The sequence below is a fragment of the Pleurodeles waltl genome, chromosome 7, assembly GCF_031143425.1.
Source record: "Pleurodeles waltl isolate 20211129_DDA chromosome 7, aPleWal1.hap1.20221129, whole genome shotgun sequence".
In the NCBI taxonomy this organism is placed as follows: Eukaryota; Metazoa; Chordata; class Amphibia; order Caudata; family Salamandridae; genus Pleurodeles; species Pleurodeles waltl.
Genome location: NC_090446.1, coordinates 1,359,454,729 through 1,359,478,723, shown reverse-complemented (window position 1 = coordinate 1,359,478,723; position 23,995 = coordinate 1,359,454,729). Strand labels below are relative to the sequence as shown.

Genomic DNA, 23,995 nt, shown 5'->3' with positions numbered 1-23,995 from the left:
AGGCAATGGCAGTCGAAGAGCCAAGTCTTGAGCTGCTTCCTGGAGGCATTCAGAGAAGGGGCGGTGAGCAGGTGGAGGAGGAGGTCGTTCCAGGACTTAGCGGACATGAGGGAGGAGTGGCTTCCGAGGCATCTGCAACAGATTTGGACCTGGGTGAGGGTGGCAGAGCGGGGTTCTCTAGTTGGTCAGTGGAAGGTGAGGGGGTTGTTGCTGTAGGCGGGACTGGCATTGTGGAGGGCCTTGTATGCATGAGTGAGGAGCTTAAAGGTTCTGGTGTAGAGCGCACTGCCTTAGTTGAGTCGGCCTGAGAAGAGGGTCTGGGTGACAGTCTCTCTGGTAAAGATGGAGATCCATCGGAAGATCTTGGGAAGCATGCAGAGTGTATAGAAGCAGGCAGAGGAGACAGCGCTGATCTGTTGCTTCATGGTCAGTTGGGTGTCCAGGCTAATCCTGAGGTTGTGTGTGTGTGTGTGTGGGTGGCGGACCAAGGATGATGGGTCACTACATGTTTTCCCAGGGGGAAGGGCTTGTTCCCGAAGAGGAGGATGTCCATTTTATCTGTATTCGGCTTGAGGCCGTTGGTCCTCTTCCAGGTGGCGATGTCGGTCATGGTGTTTTGGAAGTTGGTTTGTGTGGGGTCGTCGTTGCCTGCAAGTGATAGGATGAGCTGGATGTCATCAGCATAGGAGACAATGTTGTGCCCATGAGTGCATATGATGTCTGCTAGTGGAGTCAAGTAGGTGTTCAACCTTATTACAAAAACGGATTGCCAAATTTCAAGCACTGGGTAAGCCTAACAAATATAAAATACTTCCTTAAGCAGAGAGTGAGAAACATTTACCCGTGATCATGCCGCTTCTCACTGTTTGGCATCTGTTGCTGGTGCACGGTCTGTGGCTGATGCTGCTGATGGTCTGTTTCATTACTCTGATGCTCGGAGGATCCAAAATTCTGGTTCGCCAGGACAAAGGGACGTTTCTGAATGTTGAACTTCAAACCACCAGATCCAGGAGCTTCTGTGAACAAAGATTAGCCTTGGTTATAGTCACTGGCAGTTTTTGATAGCATCATCAATTAACGGGGGTACACTTCCATGAAGTTATAGAACCTACCATAAGGGTTCATGGGTAACAATAAGCATTCTATATGTGAGTACTCAGGATCTACAAAAACCTGTTACATGAACAGCACATTCTTCCAACTAATGAACTCAAAATTAAATAATGCCCAGTACAAACAGCCGAAATCTTTCTGAAAAAAGGGGGAAAGAAAAAACAAACAACAAAAAGAATGACAATCTATAAATACAGAACCTGGGCTGGTCATTGGTTGGTTTAGACTGAGGGCTGGGGGAAGAGATTAGGAAGGCATACACTAGCCAACACATTACTGTTTATGTGTGCCAATGAACATGGGCAGCGCCTGGCATTGAGAAAGCAGATGACCTATCCTAACGCCGGCAAAGGTAATTCGAGCCCAAACCACCAAGACTGTTGTTTTTGTATCAGCATGTAGAGAGAATGCTGGAAGGGTGACAACCTACGTTTCATACGATTCCACATCTGCTGGCCCTTTTTTGGCTTCACTGATTCATTGTATGAGTGTTGGTTGTAGTTGGAGGAGGCTGCAGGCAGCTGCTTCTGAGGGTGCGGCCCACTTGATCCTCCTCCTTGCTGACCTGTAGGTGCCTTTGAGCGATTTCCATGCTGTTGCTGGGAGGGTTGGGTGGGCTGGTTAGGAGCAGTCATCTGCGGCTGAATATTAGAGTAGGACATGGCCTCCTCCATTCCAGGTACAGGGGGCTGAAAAAGTATGAATGAGTCAGAAAATGCATGGTACTCATGCTTAAGGCGGCATAAAGCTACATTCCTACAAAACCACGTCACCCACTTACCAGCTCTAATGAACTGTATATGCATCATTAACACTGTCTCTACAAAGTGACTAGAGGATAAAGATTAAAAAAAAGCTTACTCCAAATTTTTAGATATATTCTTAAGGTGGAAAAAGAAAGGCACATATTCAAGGTTATGGGAGAGTACTGCCCGTTCAGAATGAAGTGAACAGTAGAATTATAGGGGGTCAGAAAATCTGTAGCAAGAAAGCACTGTGCTCCTTTGTGGGCATTCATCATCACCCTTTAACCATTAGGGTATGGACTAGAAAAACACTAACCTTTCTGCATTGGAACTGCGGGAGGGATTACAATATCAGGCACAGAATGTGACTGCATTCAAAGTTTGTGGCTCTCCTGGTTGGCAACTTAAGTATTTACACCTGTAAGGAAATGCCTCCTTGGCATGGTTGCCCCCTGACTTTTTGCCTTTGCTGATGCTATGTTTACAATTGAAAGTGTGCTGAGGCCTGCTAACCAGGCCCCAGCACCAGTGTTCTTTCCCTAACCTGTACTTTTGTATCCACAATTGGCAGACCCTGGCATCCAGATAAGTCCCTTGTAACTGGTACTTCTAGTACCAAGGGCCCTGATGCCAAGGAAGGTCTCTAAGGGCTGCAACATGTCTTATGCCACCCTGGAGACCTCTCACTCAGCACAGACACACTGCTTGCCAGCTTGTGTGTGCTAGTGAGGACAAAACGAGTAAGTCGACATGGCACTCCCCTCAGGGTGCCATGCCAGCCTCTCACTGCCTATGCAGTATAGGTAAGACACCCCTCTAGCAGGCCTTACAGCCCTAAGGCAGGGTGCACTATACCATAGGTGAGGGTACCAGTGCATAAGCATGGTACCCCTACAATGTCTAAACAAAACCTTAGACATTGTAAGTGCAGGGTAGCCATAAGAGTATATGGTCTGGGAGTTTGTCAAACACGAACTCCACAGCACCATAATGGCTACACTGAAAACTGGGAAGTTTGGTATCAAACTTCTCAGTACAATAAATGCACACTGATGCCAGTGTACATTTTATTGCAAAATACACCCCAGAGGGCACCTTAGAGGTGCCCCCTGAAACTTAACCGACTGTCTGTGTAGGCTGACTTGTTCCAGCAGCCTGCCACACTAGAGACATGTTGCTGGCCCCATGGGGAGAGTGCCTTTGTCACTCTGAGGCCAGTAACAAAGCCTGCACTGGGTGGAGATGCTAACACCTCCCCCAGGCAGGAGCTGTAACACCTGGCGGTGAGCCTCAAAGGCTCACCCCTTTGTCACAGCCCAGCAGGGCACTCCAGCAGCTTAGTGGAGTTGCCCGGCCCCCACTTTTGGCGGCAAGGCTGGAGGGAACAAAGAAAGCAACAAGGAGGAGTCACTGGCCAGTCAGGACAGCCCCTAAGGTGTCCTGAGCTGAAGTGACTCTAACTTTTAGAAATCCTCCATCTTGCAGATGGAGGATTCCCCCAATAGGGTTAGGATTGTGACCCCCTCCCCTTGGGAGGAGGCACAAAGAGGGTGTACCCACCCTCAGGGCTAGTAGCCATTGGCTACTAACCCCCCAGACCTAAACACGCCCTTAAATTTAGTATTTAAGGGCTACCCTGAACCCTAGAAAATTAGATTCCTGCAACAACAAGAAGAAGGACTGCCTAGCTGAAAACCCCTGCAGAGGAAGACCAGAAGACAACAACTGCCTTGGCTCCAGAAACTCACCGGCCTGTCTCCTGCCTTCCAAAGAACTCTGCTCCAGCGACGCCTTCCAAAGGGACCAGCGACCTCTGAATCCTCTGAGGACTGCCCTGCTTCGACGACGACAAGAAACTCCCGAGGACAGCAGACCTGCTCAAAAAGACTGCAACTTTGTCTCAAGAAGCAGCTTTAAAGAACCCTGCAACTCCCCGCAAGAAGCGGGAGACTTGCAACACTGCACCCGGCGACCCCGACTCGGCTGGTGGAGAACCAACACCTCAGGGAGGACCCCCGGACTACTCTACGACTGAGTACCAAAACCTGTCCCCCCTGAGCCCCCACAGCGCCGCCTGAAGAGGGAATCCCGAGGCTTCCCCTGACCGCGACTCTCTGAAACCTAAGTCCCGACGCCTGGAAAAGACCCTGCACCCGCAGCCCCCAGGACCTGAAGGACCGGACTTTCACTGCAGAAGTGACCCCCAGGAGTCCCTCTCCCTTGCCCAAGTGGAGGTTTCCCCGAGGAAGCCCCCCCTTGCCTGCCTGCAGCGCTGAAGAGATCCCTTGATCTCTCATTGACTTACATTGCGAACCCGACGCTTGTTCTAACACTGCACCCGGCCGCCCCCGCGCCGCTGAGGGTGAAATTTCTGTGTGGGCTTGTGTCCCCCCCGGTGCCCTACAAAACCCCCCTGGTCTGCCCTCCGAAGACGCGGGTACTTACCTGCAAGCAGACCGGAACCGGGGCACCCCCTTCTCTCCATTATAGCCTATGCGTTTTGGGCACCACTTTGAACTCTGCACCTGACCGGCCCTGAGCTGCTGGTGTGGTAACTTTGGGGTTGCTCTGAACCCCCAACGGTGGGCTACCTTGAACCAAGAACTGAACCCTGTAAGTGTCTTACTTACCTGGTAAAACTAACAAAAACTTACCTCCCCCAGGAACTGTGAAAATTGCACTAAGTGTCCACTTTTAAAGTAGCTATTTGTGAATAACTTGAAAAGTATACATGCAATTGAAATGATTCAAAGTTCCTAATGTACTTACCTGCAATACCTTTCAAACAAGATATTACATGTTAAATTTGAACCTGTGGTTCTTAAAATAAACTAAGAAAATATATTTTTCTATACAAAACCTATTGGCTGGATTTGTCTCTGAGTGTGTGTACCTCATTTATTGTCTATGTGTATGGACAACAAATGCTTAACACTACTCCTTGGATAAGCCTACTGCTCGACCACACTACCACAAAATAGAGCATTCGCATTATCTATTTTTACCACTATTTTACCTCTAAGGGGAACCCTTGGACTCTGTGCATGCTATTCCTTACTTTGAAATAGCACATACAGAGCCAACTTCCTACAACACCTCTGATAAAAGGTGATCAGGCATTTTAACAGCATGGTGTTTAAGTAAATGTAATGATCAAAATATGGAAAATTGCTCTAAACAAGGAGGTGGGAGCTAAAATGTGGGTTAACTGCTTCAGGAAAGATTAACATATATTCAATGCAGCACAGCCATACACTCGTTTGGACAAACCCAACAGGAACCACAGCTAACTTCAAGCTAGTTCAAGGTGTGACAACAGCCAAGATGCAGCTTACCTGGCTGGAACTTCCCTGGTGCTGTCCGTGTGGCGGCGGTGGTGGCTGCTGTGCTTGCTGGGAAGGCGGGTATGACCCAGGCAAACTGTACTGACCTGGGGCTGCATACCCAGCATACATATTCTTTATAAAAATAAAAAACAAAAAAAAGATCAAATCCATGTAAATGATACAATGTACTCTATACCTCAATGTGAACTCCACCAAAACAATTTATGACAAGGTATGGTATGGCCCCTCAACCTGCCAAAGAAATAACACCACAGTTCTGAGAGATTGTCACGGAACTTGCATGGGGTAGGAGACTGCAGGATCCCAACAAAAACGTGCAATCCTGGGATCCTGACATTCAATTTTTAAGTGCTTCAACAAGATAAAAATATCTGAACGCCAACTTCGCAAAAGTAACAATAAGAGCAGCAGACATCACATAGAAAGAAGCAAGCACTGGTAGATCGGACAGGTCTGACTTGAATGTGCTAACTCATGGAAGAACACACATGCCCTATCTGTACCCCTCTCTTCTGTGCCTCCTATTAGTATGTCTAAGAAATAGGTTGCAGAGAGGCATAAAAAAAGTTATCTGTGCACAGTTGTGCCGGTCTGCGATTGCATATGTTAACACAATAATTGCAGACCTAGTGAATAAGCTAAGGCATCACCTGTGTATGGCAGCAATGTATTTCTTGAGTGAAGTACGCATAGTTCGATCCCACCTGTAAAGCCAATTGGGCATGCAATATTCATAATGGAAACTTGCAAAACTGTGGCCTTACAGTATGTAAAATCTGCAACAAAATACATAAAAGCCCCAAGGTTTTAAAAACTATGAAAAGTTAAATTCATTTTTGTAAAAGCAACTTATCTGACAACTGTTTTCATGCAATAAACACCAGTTTCTGAATCGCACTAAGGTAAAATATTTTCACTTTAAATACTGAAATAAATCTCAAACACAATTCTGATAACTGAAATAAAACACATCCCATACACCTCTGTATTCTGCATGTGCCTAATGCTTTCATTGGTACATTACCTGCAGGCCACTGGCTCAAATCCAGAGAGGTATTTCTCTTCCTTGCAGAGTTGTTATAGTAACCCACGTTATATGTGGAGCTTGGAATGGCAAAACTGTGGTGCTATGTTGTAAAGAAATGGCTCCCTGTTGCAGTTACCCCCCACTTTTTGCCTGATACTGACTTGACTGAGAAGTGTGCTGGGACCCTGCTAACCAGGCCCCAGCACCAGTGTTCTTTCACCTAAAATGTACCATTGTCTCCACAATTGGCACAACCCTGGCACCCAGGTAAGTCCCTTGTAACTGGTACCCCTGGTACCAAGGGCCCTGATGCCAGGGAAGGTCTCTAAGGGCTGCAGCATGTCTTATGCCACCCTAGGGACCCCTCACTCAGCACCGACACACTGCTTGCCAGCTTGTGTGTGCTGTTGGGGAGAAAATGACTAAGTCGACATGGCACTCCCCTCAGGGTGCCATGCCAACCTCACACTGCCTGTGGCATAGGTAAGTCACCCCTCTAGCAGGCCTTACAGCCCTAAGGCAGGGTGCACTATACCACAGGTGAGGGCATATGTGCATGAGCACTATGCCCCTACAGTGTCTAAGCAAAACCTTAGACATTGTAAGTGCAGGGTAGCCATAAGAGTATATGGGCTGGGAGTCTGTCAAAAACTAACTCCACAGCTCCATAATGGCTACACTGAATACTGGGAAGTTTGGTATCAAACTTCTCAGAATAATAAACCCACACTGATGCCAGTGTTGGATTTATTAAAAAATGCACACAGAGTGCATCTTAGAGATGCACCCTGTATTTTACCCAATTGTTCAGTGCAGGACTGACTGGTCTGTACCAGCCTGCTGCTGAGACGAGTTTCTGACCTCATGCGGTGAGAGCCTTTGTGCTCTCTGAGGACAGAAACAAAGCCTGCTCTGGGTGGAGGTGCTTCACACCTCCCCCCTGCAGGAACTGTAACACCTAGCAGTGAGCTTCAAAGGCTCAAGCTTCGTGTTACAATGCCCCAGGGCACTCCAGCTAGTGGAGATGCCCACCCCCTGGACCCAGCCCCCACTTTTGGCGGCAAGTCCAGGAGAAATAATGAGAAAAACAAGGAGGAGTCAATGGCCAGTCAGGACAGCCCCTAAAGTGTCCTGAGCTGAGGTGACTGACTTTTAGAAATCCTCCATCTTGCAGATGGAGGATTCCCCCAATAGGAATAGGGATGTGACCCCCCTCCCCTTGGGAGAAGGCACAAAAAGGGTGTACCCACCCTCAGGGCTAGTAGCCATTGGCTACTAACCCCCCAGACCTAAACACGCCCTTAAATTTAGTATTTAAGGGCTTCCCTGAACCTAAGAATTCAGATTCCTGCAACAACAAGAAGGACTGCCTAGCTGAAAACCCCTGCAGAGGAAGACCAGAAGACAACAACTGCCTTGGCTCCAGAAACTCACCGGCCTGTCTCCTGCCTTCCGAAGAACTCTGCTCCAGCGACGCCTTCCAAAGGGACCAGCGACCTCTGAATCCTCTGAGGACTGCCCTGCTTCGACGACGACAAGAAACTCCCGAGGACAGCGGACCTGCTCCAAAAAGACTGCAACTTTATCCAAAGGAGCAGCTTTAAAGAACCCTGCAATCTCCCCGCAAGAAGCGTGAGACTTGCAACACTGCACCCGGCGACCCCGACTCGGCTGGTGGAGAACCAACACCTCAGGGAGGACCCCCGGACTACTCTACGACTGTGAGTACCAAAACCTGTCCCCCCTGAGCCCCCACAGCGCCGCCTGCAGAGGGAATCCCGAGGCTTCCCCTGACCGCGACTCTCTGAAACCTAAGTCCCGACGCCTGGAAAAGACCCTGCACCCGCAGCCCCCAGGACCTGAAGGACCGGACTTTCACTGCAGAAGTGACCCCCAGGAGTCCCTCTCCCTTGCCCAAGTGGAGGTTTCCCCGAGGAAGCCCCCCCTTGCCTGCCTGCAGCGCTGAAGAGATCCCTTGATCTCTCATTGACTTACATTGCGAACCCGACGCTTGTTCCAACACTGCACCCGGCCGCCCCCGCGCCGCTGAGGGTGACATTTCTGTGTGGGCTTGTGTCCCCCCCGGTGCCCTACAAAACCCCCCCTGGTCTGCCCTCCGAAGACGCGGGTACTTACCTGCTGGCAGACTGGAACCGGGGCACCCCCTTCTCTCCATTGAAGCCTATGCGTTTTGGGCACCACTTTGAACTCTGCACCTGACCGGCCCTGAGCTGCTGGTGTGGTAACTTTGGGGTTGCTCTGAACCCCCAACGGTGGGCTACCTTGGACCAAGAACTGAACCCTGTAAGTGTCTTACTTACCTGGTAAAACTAACAAAAACTTACCTCCCCCAGGAACTGTGAAAATTGCACTAAGTGTCCACTTTTAAAATAGCTATTTGTGAATAACTTGAAAAGTATACATGCAATTGAAATGATTCAAAGTTCCTAATGTACTTACCTGCAATACCTTTCAAACAAGATATTACATGTTAAATTTGAACCTGTGGTTCTTAAAATAAACTAAGAAAAGATATTTTTCTATACAAAACCTATTGGCTGGATTTGTCTCCGAGTGTGTGTACCTCATTTTATGTGTATGTACAACAAATGCTTAACACTACTCCTTGGATAAGCCTACTGCTCGACCACACTACCACAAAATAGAGCATTAGTATTATCTCTTTTTACCACTATTTTACCTCTAAGGGGAACCCTTGGACTCTGTGCATACTATTCCTTACTTTGAAATATCACATACAGAGCCAACTTCCTACATTGGTGGATCAGCGGTGGGGTACAAGACTTTGCATTTGCTCGACTACTCGGCCAATACCTGATCACACGACAAATTCCAAAATTGTCATTAGAAATTGATTTTTGCAATTTGAAAAGTTTTCTAAATTCTTAAAAGTCCTGCTAGGGCCTTGTGTTAGTCCCTGTTAGCATTTTCTTTTAGAGTTTAAAAGTTTGGTAAAAGTTTGAATTAGATTCTAGAACTAGTTTTAGTTTCTTAAAAAGTATTCCAACTTTTAGAAGCATAATGTCTAATACAGATGTGAATGTGGTGGAACTCGACACCACACCTTACCTCCATCTACAGATGAGAGAGCTAAGGTCACTCTGTAAACTAAAGAAAATAGCAATGGGCTCCAGACCTTCCAAACTACAGCTCCAGGAGCTGTTGGCAGAGTTTGAAAGAGCCAACCCCTCTGAGGATGGCAACACAGAGGATGATGATAGTGACTTGGAGGGTGATTCCCCCCCACCAGTCCTATCTAGGGAGAACAGGGCTTCTCAAGCACTGACTCCACAAATAATAGTCAGAGAGGCTGGTTCCCTCACAGGAGGGACCAACAACTCTGAAATCACTGAGGATAACTCCAGTGAAGAAGACATCCAGTTAGCCAGGATGGCCAAAAGATTGGCTTTGGAAAGACAGATCCTAGCCATAGAAAGGGAAAGACAAGAGATGGGCCTAGGACCCATCAATGGTGGCAGCAACATAACTAGGGTCAGAGATTCTCCTGACATGTTGAAAATCCCCAAAGGGATTGTAACTAAATTTGAAGATGGTGATGACATCAGCAAATGGTTCACAGCTTTTGAGAGGGCTTGTGAAACCAGAAAAGTGAACAAATCTCACTGGGGTGCTCTCCTTTGGGAAATGTTCACAGGAAAGTGTAGGGATAGACTCCTCACACTCTCTAAAAAAGATGCAGAATCTTATGACCTCATGAAGGGTACCCTGATTGAGGGCTTTGGATTCTCCACTGAGGAGTATAGAATTAGATTCAGGGGGGCTCAAAAATCCTCGAGCCAGACCTGGGTTGATTATGTTGACTACTCAGTGAAAACACTGGATGGTTGGGTAACTGGAAATGAAGTGTATGACTATGTTGAGCTTTATAATTTGTTTATGAAAGAACACATTTTAAGTAACTGCTTCAATGAAAAGTTGCATCAGTATCTGGTAGACCTAGGTCCAATTTCTCCCCAAGAATTGGGAAAGAAGGCAGACCACTGGGTCAAGACTAGGGTAACCAAAACTTCCACTGGGGGTGACCAAAAGAAAGGGGTTACAAAGCCTCCCCAGGAGAAAGTGGGTGACACTAGAAACAAAGAAAAAGAGTCCCCTGTAGGCCCCCAAAAACCAGACCAGGTGGGTGGGCCCAGAGACACAACCCAAAACAAAGGTGGTGTAAGGAAATGCCTCCTTGGCATGGTTACCCCCTGACTTTTTGCCTTTGCTGATGCTATGTTTTGAATTGAAAGTGTGCTGAGGCCTGCTAACCAGGCCCCAGCACCAGTGTTCTTTCCCTAACCTGTACTTTTGATTCCACAATTGGCACACCCTGGCACCCAGATAAGTCCCTTGTAACTGGTACCTCTGGTACCAAGGGCCCTGATGCCAGGGAAGGTCTCTAAGGGCTGCAGCATGTATTATGCCACCCTAGAGACCCCTCACCCAGCACAGACACACTGCTTACCAGCTTGTGTGTGCTAGTGAGAACAAAATGAGTAAGTCGACATGGCACTCCCCTCAGGGTGCCATGCCAGCCTCTCACTGCCTATGCAGTATAGGTAAGACACCCCTCTAGCAGGCCTTACAGCCCTAAGGCAGGGTGCACTATACCATAGGTGAGGGTACCAGTGCATGAGCACTGTGCCCCTACAGTGTCTAAGCAAAACCTTAGACATTGTAAGTGCAGGGTAGCCATAAGAGTATATGGTCTGGGAGTCTGTGTTGCACGAACTCCACAGCACCATAATGGCTACACTGAAAACTGGGAAGTTTGGTATCAAACTTCTCAGCACAATAAATGCACACTGATGCCAGTGTACATTTTATTGTAAAATGCACACAGAGGGCATCTTAGAGATACCCCCTGTATTTTACCCAATTGTTCAGTGCAGGACTGACTGGTCTGTGCCAGCCTGCTGCTGAGAGACGAGTGTCTGACCTCATGCGGTGAGAGCCTTTGTGCTCTCTGAGGACAGAAACAAAGCCTGCTCTGGGTGGAGGTGCTTCACACCTCCCCCCTGCAGGAACTGTAACACCTAGCAGTGAGCTTCAAAGGCTCAAGCTTCGTGTTACAATGCCCCAGGGCACTCCAGCTAGTGGAGATGCCCGCCCCCTGGACACAGCCCCCACTTTTGGCGGCAAGTCCAGGAGAGATAATGAGAAAAACAAGGAGGAGTCACTGGCCAGTCAGGACAGCCCCTAATGTGTCCTGAGCTGAGGTGACCCTGACTTTTAGAAATCCTCCATCTTGCAGATGGAGGATTCCCCCAATAGGATTAGGGATGTGACCCCCTCCCCTTGGGAGGAGGCACAAAGAGGGTGTACTCACCCTCAGGGCTAGTAGCCATTGGCTACTAACCCCCCAGACCTAAACACGCCCTTAAATTTAGTATTTAAGGGCTACCCTGAACCCTAGAAAATTAGATTCCTGCAACAACAAGAAGGACTGCCTAGCTGAAAACCCCTGCAGAGGAAGACCAGAAGACAACAACTGCCTTGGCTCCAGAAACTCACCGGCCTGTCTCCTGCCTTCCAAAGAACTCTGCTCCAGCGACGCCTTCCAAAGGGACCAGCGACCTCTGCATCCTCTGAGGACTGCCCTGCTTCGACGACGACAAGAAACTCCCGAGGACAGCGGACCTGCTCCAAAAAGACTGCAACTTTATCCAAAGGAGCAGCTTTAAAGAACCCTGCAATCTCCCCGCAAGAAGCGTGAGACTTGCAACACTGCACCCGGCGACCCCGACTCGGCTGGTGGAGAACCAACACCTCAGGGAGGACCCCCGGACTACTCTAAGACTGAGTACCAAAACCTGTCCCCCCTGAGCCCCCACAGCGCCGCCTGCAGAGGGAATTCCGAGGCTTCCCCTGACCGCGACTCTCTGAAACCTAAGTCCCGACGCCTGGAAAAGACCCTGCACCCGCAGCCCCCAGGACCTGAAGGACCGGACTTTCACTGCAGAAGTGACCCCAGGAGTCCCTCTCCCTTGCCCAAGTGGAGGTTTCCCCGAGGAAGCCCCCCCTTGCCTGCCTGCAGCGCTGAAGAGATCCCTTGATCTCTCATTGACTTCCATTGCGAACCCGACGCTTGTTCTAACACTGCACCCGGCCGCCCCCGCGCCGCTGAGGGTGAAATTTCTGTGTGGGCTTGTGTCCCCCCCGGTGCCCTACAAAACCCCCCTGGTCTGCCCTCCGAAGACGCGGGTACTTACCTGCTGGCAGACTGGAACCGGGGCACCCCCTTCTCTCCATTGAAGCCTATGCGTTTTGGGCACCACTTTGAACTCTGCACCTGACCGGCCCTGAGCTGCTGGTGTGGTAACTTTGGGGTTGCTCTGAACCCCCAACGGTGGGCTACCTTGGACCAAGAACTGAACCCTGTAAGTGTTGTACTTACCTGGTAAAACTAACAAAAACTTACCTCCCCCAGGAACTGTGAAAATTGCACTAAGTGTCCACTTTTAAAACAGCTTATTGTGTTTTATGTAAAAAGTATACATGCTAAAGTAATGATTCAAAGTTCCTAGAGTACTTACCTGCAATACCTTTCAAATGAGATATTACATGTAAAATTTGAACCTGTGGTTCTTAAAATAAACTAAGAAAAGATATTTTTCTATAACAAAACCTATTGGCTGGATTTGTCTCTGAGTGTGTGTACCTCATTTATTGTCTATGTGTATGTACAACAAATGCTTAACACTACTCCTTGGATAAGCCTACTGCTCGACCACACTACCACAAAATAGAGCATTAGTATTATCTCTTTTTACCACTATTTTACCTCTAAGGGGAACCCTTGGACTTCCTACAATTGGTACCAAACTTCCCAGTATTCAGTGTAGTCATTATGGAGCTGTGGAGTTCGTATTTGACAGACTTCCAGACCATATACTCTTATGGCTACCCAGCACTTACAATGTCTAAGGTTTTGCTTAGACACTGTAGGGGCATAGTGCTCAAGCACCTATGCCCTCACCTGTGGTATAGTGCACCCTGCCTTAGGACTGTAAGGCCTGCTAGAGGGGTGACTTACCTATGCCACAGGCAGTGTGAGGTTGGCAAGGCACTCTGAGGGGAGTGCCATGCCGACTTAGTCATTTTCTCCCGACCAGCACACCCAAGCTAGCAAGCAGTGTGTCTGTGCTGAGTGAGGGGTCCCTAGGGTGGCATAAGACATGCTGCAGCCCTTAGAGACCTTCCCTGGCATCAGGGCCCTTGGTACCAGTTACAAGGGACTTACCTGGGTGCCAGGGTTGTGCCAATTGTGGAGACAATGGTACATTTTAGGTGAAAGAACACTGGTGCTGGGGCCTGGTTAGCAGGGTCCCAGCACACTTCTCAGTCAAGTCAGCATCAGTATCAGGCAAAAAGTGGGGGGTAACTGCAACAGGGAGCCATTTCTGTACACAGTGTAAGTGGACAAAGACACAAGAATCTAGTAAATTACCAGAAATGCAACTGCAGACTAAAAAAATACTGTATCCTGTGTACAGGCTTAGGCACAGCTTGCATTTAAATCCATGCAAAGTATGCAATGCTAGTCTGCCTCTACCACAGCAGGTAGTTGCTCCCCTTCCTCCAATTACAACTCAAAGTAGCTGTAGCGGGTGAGTTGGAATTACTGCTGCTCGCCACTGGAGTTAGTCATCTCTGTGTGAAAACAGTATACTTTGATTGGGCATGCTGATATCAACTGGTTTTGGGAGGAAGCATTACCTAAAGGTGCATTCCACTTCTATCTACAAACACGTTCTGAAGTGGCCAGGAAGGGTTATCAGGCTACACAATAAACATACTTGCAATGGAGACATCACCCCAAAATTAAAAGAAACACCCTTTATTACAATATCTAGGACATTAAAGTCCACTTAAATTAAAAACTGATGTGTGTGGTTTCTAAGACAAACAATAGTTTTGCCTATAATCCAATCAGAGTTTCTGAATCACCATTCCTCTAGACCATGGGTACTCACAAACTTTTTCTTGGGGGCCAAAATTGCAGCATGGTTTGCGGCCAAGGGCCGCACTGAAGTGACAGCAGGGGGGGGGGGGGGGGGGGGGGTGTTTAGAGGGGGAGGGGCTAGATTTGGCACAGATAGACTGCTTGCTCCTGTCACCCTGATGGACACAGATGGCACAGCTCGGAAACCCAAATATCACGTGCTCCCGGGGCCATTTTACGATCCTGTTTTCGCTGCTTCATCGTGTAGAAAGGGTCTGCTGTTCGTGTTTGTCCAGCGCGTGCATTAACTCAAGAAAACTCCCACTGTGCATGAGCTGTGGACAGCCACTGCCTCTTTGCATCAAAATAGAGCACTTTTAACTATTTTGGATGCTAGTGGTAGAAAAGTGAATAGGATTCATAAGGGAAATTCTGTCACGCTTGCTCTGGGTGGATTGTGAGAAAGCGTGAGCCTCACAGCATAGTTGACCATGTAATTGGCATTAACAAGGAACCATAAACACCACAGAATTCATGGAAGGGTTGGTAAGGGCTGACTCTGGTTGACAGTTCACTATTATTACGGATACATATTTTTCTGTAACGAGGAAATGAAAAAAAAGAACAAAATGATATAGGGTCTTTAATGTTTGAGAACAGTAGGATCCGAATTATTAGATTCGAAGTATTTAGTATTTGTTCACAAAATCTGTAGATGTTTGATAAACGTTATTTGACAAAATGGGGAACGACCCGGGGAATCCGGCTATTAGAGCTGAACTAGAGCCGAAAATGCCCGTGGTACTGCATGAGCACTGGTGAAGCTGGTGTTGAGTACATTCTTAACAGGTATACAAAACTTTCCTGCAGCGAGTTAGCGAAAGTTGAGTGTTTCACACTCTACTTAACTACTCAAAAATCATTACAAGAAAAGACCACTGGAGCGGGTAATTGAAAAATGTGATGCTTCCGGGTGGATTTATTACTTTCTATGGGGCTTACAAATATGTAAGGATGCCACTCACTCGCGGGCCGCCAAGGTAGGTCCGTGGGGCTGCTGGCGGCCCGCGGGCCGTACTTTGAGTAACGTCGCTCTAGACCTATTTTATGAGGGGGCATTTTCGATGTTTTACTAGGTGTAAGGAGGGTATGAGTGAAAAGCTTTGCATGCAAGTAATAAAACAGCAGACATTGGCATAAGGGTCACATTTGTGTCCAACGGTTTTCAACTGCTCTATCAAGACACACCTACAAAGACACTTTGTGACTGGAACGTATGAAATTACTCACCATGGGATAGTAATAGTTGTATGGATACTGGTAATTATACTGTTGGTACCACTGGTAGTACTGCTGCTGTTGCATGGCTGCTGGATCGCCAACCGGATACTTAGAGGAGGCAAAGGAAATGGTGAGATTACATTTTTGACAACCATAGTAATAAAGTAGGAAAAATAAAGAACACATGAAATTTGAGTATAACTCTCCGTGGATTATGACCCAAAACAGACATGCCATTTCAAAACCAATTTCAAAACACCTGTGAAATGGAGAACACAGGACCTATCCTGCTGAGAAAGCTGCATGCAAAAGTCTAATGGACTTTACCTACAACAAAACAATGGACCTCAGACAAGAAGGTCTGAAGAATGAAAGCTCAGTACAGAGAAGGCCTAGCTAACTAAATACAAGAGGGGGGGGGGGGTCAGTAGATACTCCTAGATGGTCTCTGTGGCATGCCTGCCCAACACACACACTTTTTGCCTGGTACGGATGCTAACTTGACAGTGTTTGCAGGGATCCTGCTAACCAGGCCTAATCACCAGCGTTCGTTGCCTAAAACTGTACCATTGTTTCCACAATTAGCACAACCCGCCACACAGCTAAGTCCCTTGTAGGGCTCTGTCGCCAGGGAAGTGCCCCCAAGGGCCACAGCATGTATTGTGCCACCCCAAGGAATGCCTCACCAAACACATGCAGTGCCACTGCACACTGTATGTGTTGGTGGGGAGAAAAGGCTAAAGTCGACATGGCATCCCTTCCAGGGGCGTGCCATGCCTACAACCCATTGCCTGTGGCATAAGTAAGTCACTCCTCGAGCAGTCCTTACAGCATGGTGTACTATGCTACAGGTGAGGGCATAGCTACATGAGCAATATGCTCCTAAAGTGTCAAAGTCCATTCTTACACCCTGTAAGTGCACTGTGGCCTATTAAGTACACAGGTTGGGAGTTTGTCATTACGAACTTCACAGTTCTATGATGGCTTTACTGAAAACTGGGAAGTTTGGTACAAAATTTCTCAACACAGTAAATCCACATCGATGCTGGTGTTGGATTCATTGTAAGATGCACACAGAGAGCATCTTAGAGATCCCCCTCTGTACTTTACCCAACTCTTTAGTGCAGGGCTGACCAGTCTGTGCCAGCCTACCATTAACAGACAAATTTCTGACCTCATGGGATGAGATCCTTTCTGCTCTCCGGGGTCAGAAACAAGGCCTGCTCTGGGTGGAGGTGCTTCACACCTCCTCTCTGCAGGAACTGCAACACTTAGCAGTGAGCCTCAAAGGCTCAGGCCTCCTCTTACTGTGCGCCCCAGGGCACTACAGCTAGTGGAGTTGCCCGCCCCCAGACCAAGCCCCAATTTTGGCAGCAGGTCCGGCAAGAAAATTAGGTTAAACAAGGAAGAGTGACCATTGCAGCTAGGACCACCCCTAAAGTGTTTAGAGCAGAAGTCCCCCCCCCCCCCCCCACCCCTCCAACCTCCTCCTTGCAGGATCCTCCATTTTGTTTTGGAGGAGAGGGACCAAAAGGGATAGGAATGTGCCCCCAGGAAGGGTGTAGCCATCCTCAGGGACAGTAGCCATTTGTAGTTAGGGGCATCCCTGAATCTTGCTCACCAGATTCCTGGTGGCCTCAATAAAGGAGGAGGACTGGTAAGCTGACTCCAGCAGTGAAGACTCCAGACAACATCTGACTTGGCCCCAAACCTACTGGCCTGTCTGCAGCTTCAAGACGCCTGCTGCAAAAAGGCGACGCACCCTGCAGGACCAGCAACCTCTACAAACCACCAAAGGACTTCTGGCCCAGCACAGCACTAAGAAATCCAGAGGACAGCGGCCCTGCCCAGAAGAAACCTTCCAGAAGGACAATAGAACCGACCCGGATCCACGCACCCTGTCCACTCTGCAACAGACGCCCACAGCCGGAGTCCAGGTGGCTCATCGGTCCAGAGAAGGTCCCCAGGTGATTACGACCTCAAGTCCATCTGGGTTGATCTTTCCTGGCCAACACAACGACACCTACAGCCTGCATCCAGAGGACCCCCTGGATATGATGAGGATTTCCGATGTCCAAAGGTAACCCTGCATCCGCAGCCCCCTGGACAATCCGACCGAGGGTCCAGCAACCTCCGGAAGGAGCCTCTCCTTGTCCAGCCTTTGGTCTTCTGGAACAGATTCCCTGAACCCTGCCTGCAGTCCCTTTGTGGCCCCCTGGGGTTCCCTCATTAAAGAACATAGGGCGCCCAACGCTGTACTTGCACCCTGCATTCGGCGACTCAGCACCAGTGAGGGTGTAGGTTTACTGCTGACCTGTGCACCCTCCCTCCTCCCACACCCAACACCACCGGTGTTTATTTTCAGAGTGCCCCCAGTCCTCAAAGGATTAAAGTGAAAACCTGAGGCCAACTTTGACCTCTGAACCCGGCTGACCCCGTTGTTGTAGATAGTGCACTTTTGGGGGCAACTTGAACTGTGTGTGGACATCCTAACAATCCATTGAATACTATTACCTGTTAACTGTGCTTCAACCTTTCCTCCCTAGGGCTGCATTAGTTCCTATGAGAAATTGCACTGTGTCAACTTTTAATACTGAAAAAAATTGTTAATTACTTGTAAACTGTTTTATGTGCAAAATCTTAAAGTACATGTAAGGAAATGCCTCCTTGGCATGGTTGCCCCCTGACTTTTTGCCTTTGCTGATGCTATGTTTACAATTGAAAGTGTGCTGAGGCCTGCTAACCAGGCCCCAGCACCAGTGTTCTTTCCCTAACCTGTACTTTTGTATCCACAATTGGCAGACCCTGGCATCCAGATAAGTCCCTTGTAACTGGTACTTCTAGTACCAAGGGCCCTGATGCCAAGGAAGGTCTCTAAGGGCTGCAGCATGTCTTATGCCACCCTGGAGACCTCTCACTCAGCACAGACACACTGCTTACCAGCTTGTGTGTGCTAGTGAGGACAAAACGAGTAAGTCGACATGGCACTCCCCTCAGGGTGCCATGCCAGCCTCTCACTGCCTATGCAGTATAGGTAAGACACCCCTCTAGCAGGCCTTACCGCCCTAAGGCAGGGTGCACTATACCATAGGTGAGGGTACCAGTGCATGAGCATGGTACCCCTACAGTGTCTAAACAAAACCTTAGACATTGTAAGTGCAGGGTAGCCATAAGAGTATATGGTCTGGGAGTCTATCAAACACGAACTCCACAGCACCATAATGGCTACACTGAAAACTGGGAAGTTTGGTATCAAACTTCTCAGCACAATAAATGCACACTGATGCCAGTGTACATTTTATTGTAAAATACACCACAGAGGGCACCTTAGAGGTGCCCCCTGAAACTTAACCGACTATCTGTGTAGGCTGACTAGTTTTAGCAGCCTGCCACAAACCGAGACATGTTGCTGGCCCCATGGGGAGAGTGCCTTTGTCACTCTGAGGCCAGTAACAAAGCCTGCACTGGGTGGAGATGCTAACACCTCTCCCAGGCAGGAATTGTCACACCTGGCGGTGAGCCTCAAAGGCTCACCTCCTTTGTGCCAACCCAGCAGGACACTCCAGCTAGTGGAGTTGCCCGCCCCCTCCGGCCAGGCCCCACTTTTGGCGGCAAGGCCGGAGAAAATAATGAGAATAACAAGGAGGAGTCACTGGCCAGTCAGGACAGCCCCTAAGGTGTCCTGAGCTGAGGTGACTCTAACTTTTAGAAATCCTCCATCTTGCAGATGGAGGATTCCCCCAATAGGGTTAGGATTGTGACCCCCTCCCCTTGGGAGGAGGCACAAAGAGGGTGTACCCACCCTCAGGGCTAGTAGCCATTGGCTACTAACCCCCCAGACCTAAACACGCCCTTAAATTTAGTATTTAAGGGCTACCCTGAACCCTAGAAAATTAGATTCCTGCAACAAGAAGAAGGACTGCCCAGCTGAAAACCCCTGCAGCGGAAGACCAGAAGACGACAACTACCTTGGCTCCAGAAACTCACCGGCCTGTCTCCTGCCTTCCAAAGATCCTGCTCCAGCGACGCCTTCCGAAGGGACCAGCGACCTCGACACCCTCTGAGGACTGCCCCTGCTTCGAAAAGACAAGAAACTCCCGAGGACAGCGGACCTGCTCCAAGAAAAGCTGCAACTTTGTTTCCAGCAGCTTTAAAGAACCCTGCAAGCTCCCCGCAAGAAGCGTGAGACTTGCAACACTGCACCCGGCGACCCCGACTCGGCTGGTGGAGACCCGACACCTCAGGAGGGACCCCAGGACTACTCTGATACTGTGAGTACCAAAACCTGTCCCCCCTGAGCCCCCACAGCGCCGCCTGCAGAGGGAATCCCGAGGCTTCCCCTGACCGCGACTCTTTGAATCTAAAGTCCCGACGCCTGGGAGAGACCCTGCACCCGCAGCCCCCAGGACCTGAAGGACCGGACTTTCACTGGAGAAGCGACCCCCAGGAGTCCCTCTCCCTTGCCCAAGTGGAGGTTTCCCCGAGGAACCCCCCCTTGCCTGCCTGCAGCGCTGAAGAGATCCCGAGATCTCTCATAGACTAACATTGCGAACCCGACGCTTGTTTCTACACTGCACCCGGCCGCCCCCGCGCCGCTGAGGGTGAAATTTCTGTGTGGACTGGTGTCCCCCCCGGTGCCCTACAAACCCCCCTGGTCTGCCCTCCGAAGACGCGGGTACTTACCTGCAAGCAGACCGGAACCGGGGCACCCCCTTCTCTCCATTCTAGCCTATGTGTTTTGGGCACCGCTTTGAACTCTGCACCTGACCGGCCCTGAGCTGCTGGTGTGGTGACTTTGGGGTTGCTCTGAACCCCCAACGGTGGGCTACCTTGGACCAAGAACTGAACCCTGTAAGTGTCTTACTTACCTGGTAAAACTAATCAAAACTTACCTCCCCTAGGAACTGTGAAAATTGCACTAAGTGTCCACTTTTAAAACAGCTATTTGTCAATAACTTGAAAAGTATACATGCAATTTTGATGATTTGAAGTTCCTAAAGTACTTACCTGCAATACCTTTCGAATGAGATATTACATGTAGAATTTGAACCTGTGGTTCTTAAAATAAACTAAGAAAAGATATTTTTCTATATAAAAACCTATTGGCTGGATTTGTCTCTGAGTGTGTGTACCTCATTTATTGTCTATGTGTATGTACAACAAATGCTTAACACTACTCCTTGGATAAGCCTACTGCTCGACCACACTACCACAAAATAGAGCATTAGTATTATCTATTTTTACCACTATTTTACCTCTAAGGGGAACCCTTGGACTCTGTGCATGCTATTCCTTACTTTGAAATAGCACATACAGAGCCAACTTCCTACAGTACATATGCGTGATACTTACAACTGTACTCACCTGCACCAACGATCTTTTGGTTCTAGTAATAAAGTACCAAAAATACAAAAGGAAAATGTCACTTACAGTGTACATCTGTTCGTGGCATTAGTCGCTGCAGATTCACATGCTGTGCATAGTCCGCCGTCTGGTGTTGGGCTCGGAGTGTTACAAGTTGTTTTTCTTCGAAGAAGTCTTCGAGTCACGAGACCGAGGGACTACTCCTACTTTGGTTCCATTGCGCATGGGCGTCGACTCCATCTTAGATTGTTTTTTTCCGCCATCGGGTTCGGACGTGTTCCTTTTCGCTCCGTGTTTCGGGTCGGAAAGTTAGTCAGAATCTCGGAAAAATCCGTCTGTATTGTTTCGTTCGGTATCGGGTTAGATTAGACAGATCGACACCGAATCTTGAAGACGCTCCGGTAGCCCTTCGGGGTAATTTTGATAACCCGTCGGGGCCTGGTCGGCCCGACCGCGTGCAACATAGAAACTGATGGAACGGACCCCGAACCCGATGGCGGAAAAAAAACAATCTAAGATGGAGTCGACGCCCATGCGCAATGGAACCAAAGTAGGAGGAGTCCCTCGGTCTCGTGACTCGAAAAGACTTCTTCGAAGAAAAACAACTTGTAACACTCCGAGCCCAACACCAGACGGCATACTATGCACAGCATGTGTATCTGCAGCTACACATGCCACCGAACATATATTTTTGTTATATAAAAAACATTGACCTGGAGTTAGTCGTTGAGTGAATGCCTCTTTTCTTGACTGTGTACACAACAGATGATTTGCACTGCCCTCTGATAAGCGTAACTGCTTGACCACACTACGACAAGAGAGAACATTAGTATTATCTACGTTAGCCTCTGGGGAAAAGTATATACAGAGCCAGCTTACTACAATATCGACAATGTTGCCCTGTCAGGTAAAACTAGATTGATCCTACTTTGTGACTTGTGTGCCTTCTACTGTGAGGTTTGTAGAAACAGGGTTGTCAATGGACTTAAGTGTCAGATAGAAATTGAACTATTGCCTATTTATGTTTTATGCGCTTTGGTATCATTGCATCAGTCCTGCTAGCCTTGAAAATTAGTAATGCCCTACGCCCTCTAGGGGCTAAATATATGGTCACACTGCATGACTTTCTCCCACTCTTTTTCCATGTAGTTATGCTCTCTAAGGGCTGACTGTGGGGTTACACGACCATGTTTCTTCCAAATGCTATTTTATTGTGGTGTCCTCTTGGGGCTGTACTAAGCATTGCAGTGAACATACTATAATATTTGCAGCACAAAAACCTGCCCCATAATGCTCTGCATGGCATTACTTTTAAAAAACATTTTTGCTCATTACTCAGCCTGTGGTGGTCCTAGGACAATGGGACCACCTTCAAAAGCTTAAGTCTACATCACCTCTGGGCCCCCACACTAGGTTAGTGAGGACCCCAAATAGCTCCTCCCACCATTCAGTGTCTTAAGCTTTCTCATGGCTACAACTTTTGTTTTTCAGCTGGGAGGAGTTTTGTTTTAAAATCCTAAAAATGCCCTTTAGGGGCTAATGTATGTATGTTTATACTGCATTACTTTCTCCTGTTTTTTTCACGGGGTTATTCCCTCTAAGGGCTAACAATATGGTTACATGACCATGTTACTTACAAATGATATTTGTTAAGATGCCCTTTAGGGGCTGTTTTGAGCAATGTAGTCTAATGCCAAAAGCGTATTTCTGATAAAGCTTTATATGATAATTGTATACGTTTTAATAATCTCTCCCTATTACAATTATGACCATAATTCAGGCCAATCTAACATCCTAATCACACTATGACTGCTTGAACACAATACGTTTGGGCGAACCTTCTGGTTTATTTCTCACGTTACTTCTATTTGGCGGTCTCGTTTTGGGAATCGTATTAGCCACCCAGCAACGCTGATGGTGGGGGGTGATGAAAGTGGTATTCTATTGGAATCAGCATGGCAGGTTTAAATTAGGATGATAAATGGCAACATTTTCATTTTTGGCTGCAGCTAGAGGGGGAAGGTAAATGTAAGTGTTTTAGTTATATGCAGGGCCACTGGATTTATGTGGCAGTTATGAATTTACAATGCCAATAGCTCTAACTCAAATGCGAGAGCTATTGCATCGCAAATGCGTGTTAAGAAGGTGCGTCCCATCACCATTACTGGAGTCATGTTTGGGATGTTTCCTCATGGACACAGATAAGAATGGCACACGAGTGTGTAGTCTGTAGAACAATCGAAAAGGGGATAAATAGTACTCAAAATAATAATAAAAAAGTAATTATGAGCTACAAAAGGCTAGGAAGTACACAGGCTAAAAAGCAGTTTTTCAAATTATGAAAATAGTATGTTAAAAAAGTAAAGAGGGCAAGAATTTAGACTCATCGAGTAATGTGGTCTGCCAGACAAATACAAAAGGCAAAGGCAGCTTTGGGTGTTTCTGACTAAGTGGTTACCCGCATTGTCACACCTGAACTAATCCTGCAGTCAATTGCCTATGCCCCTTTAACACAACTGTGGTATCTCCTACCGTGGCCACAGACTGATGCAATGACATTTGGGTAACTACCAGCCAAAGTGAACACACAGAATAGAGTTGAATTGTAGCAGCCTAAGCTCATGAAATATTGTTTGGAGTCAAGGACATGGGTGCATGTTGGACAAGTAGCTCAGTCCCATGCAGTGCAAACCTCAATGCCAGGGCAACTAGCATTATGTGGCAGGAGAGGACTAATATGTGGCAGGGTTGACTAGATTATGACAAAAAAACTAAATTAAGCGGCATAATGCAGCAAATTTTGTGATAGCATTACAAATGTCATTTTTTACACTGTGACTGTGCAAATACTTCACATAATTAGTCCCAGTTTAACATCCAAATACAGCAAGAAGCAACAGAAAGGGGACCAGTCAACCTTCATAAAGGGCCTTCCACGGCGCAGCACACGACGGCACGTTTGTAGTAACTTCTGATCAATTTGAGCTAGAATTTGCAGGCTATGGATTATGTGACTAGCAGGGAATAGCTACATTTATGCTGAAAAAGCTGCAACAGCAAACTAGTACAGTGGCCCTGCCCTTAGGCTGACAGTTTACACAAGACTGTGGGACAGAGAATTGACTACTGCTAAGGCAAGTTATGCACA

At 48.0% G+C, this 23,995-nt stretch overlaps 1 protein-coding gene across 2 annotated transcripts in view; it reads right to left on the bottom strand.

Annotated features, from left to right (window-relative positions):
* Positions 1 to 23,995, bottom strand: part of LENG8 (leukocyte receptor cluster member 8) — a 130,015-nt gene that overhangs the window by 98,658 nt on the left and 7,362 nt on the right. For both annotated transcript variants that reach the window (XM_069200799.1, XM_069200800.1), the window contains exons 3-6: positions 15,493 to 15,591; positions 5,195 to 5,317; positions 1,544 to 1,802; positions 842 to 1,016 (exon numbers count right to left, since the gene is read on the bottom strand). In XM_069200799.1, the coding sequence (XP_069056900.1) occupies positions 842 to 1,016; positions 1,544 to 1,802; positions 5,195 to 5,317; positions 15,493 to 15,591 (656 nt within the window). The remainder of the gene's footprint in view (positions 1 to 841; positions 1,017 to 1,543; positions 1,803 to 5,194; positions 5,318 to 15,492; positions 15,592 to 23,995) is intronic.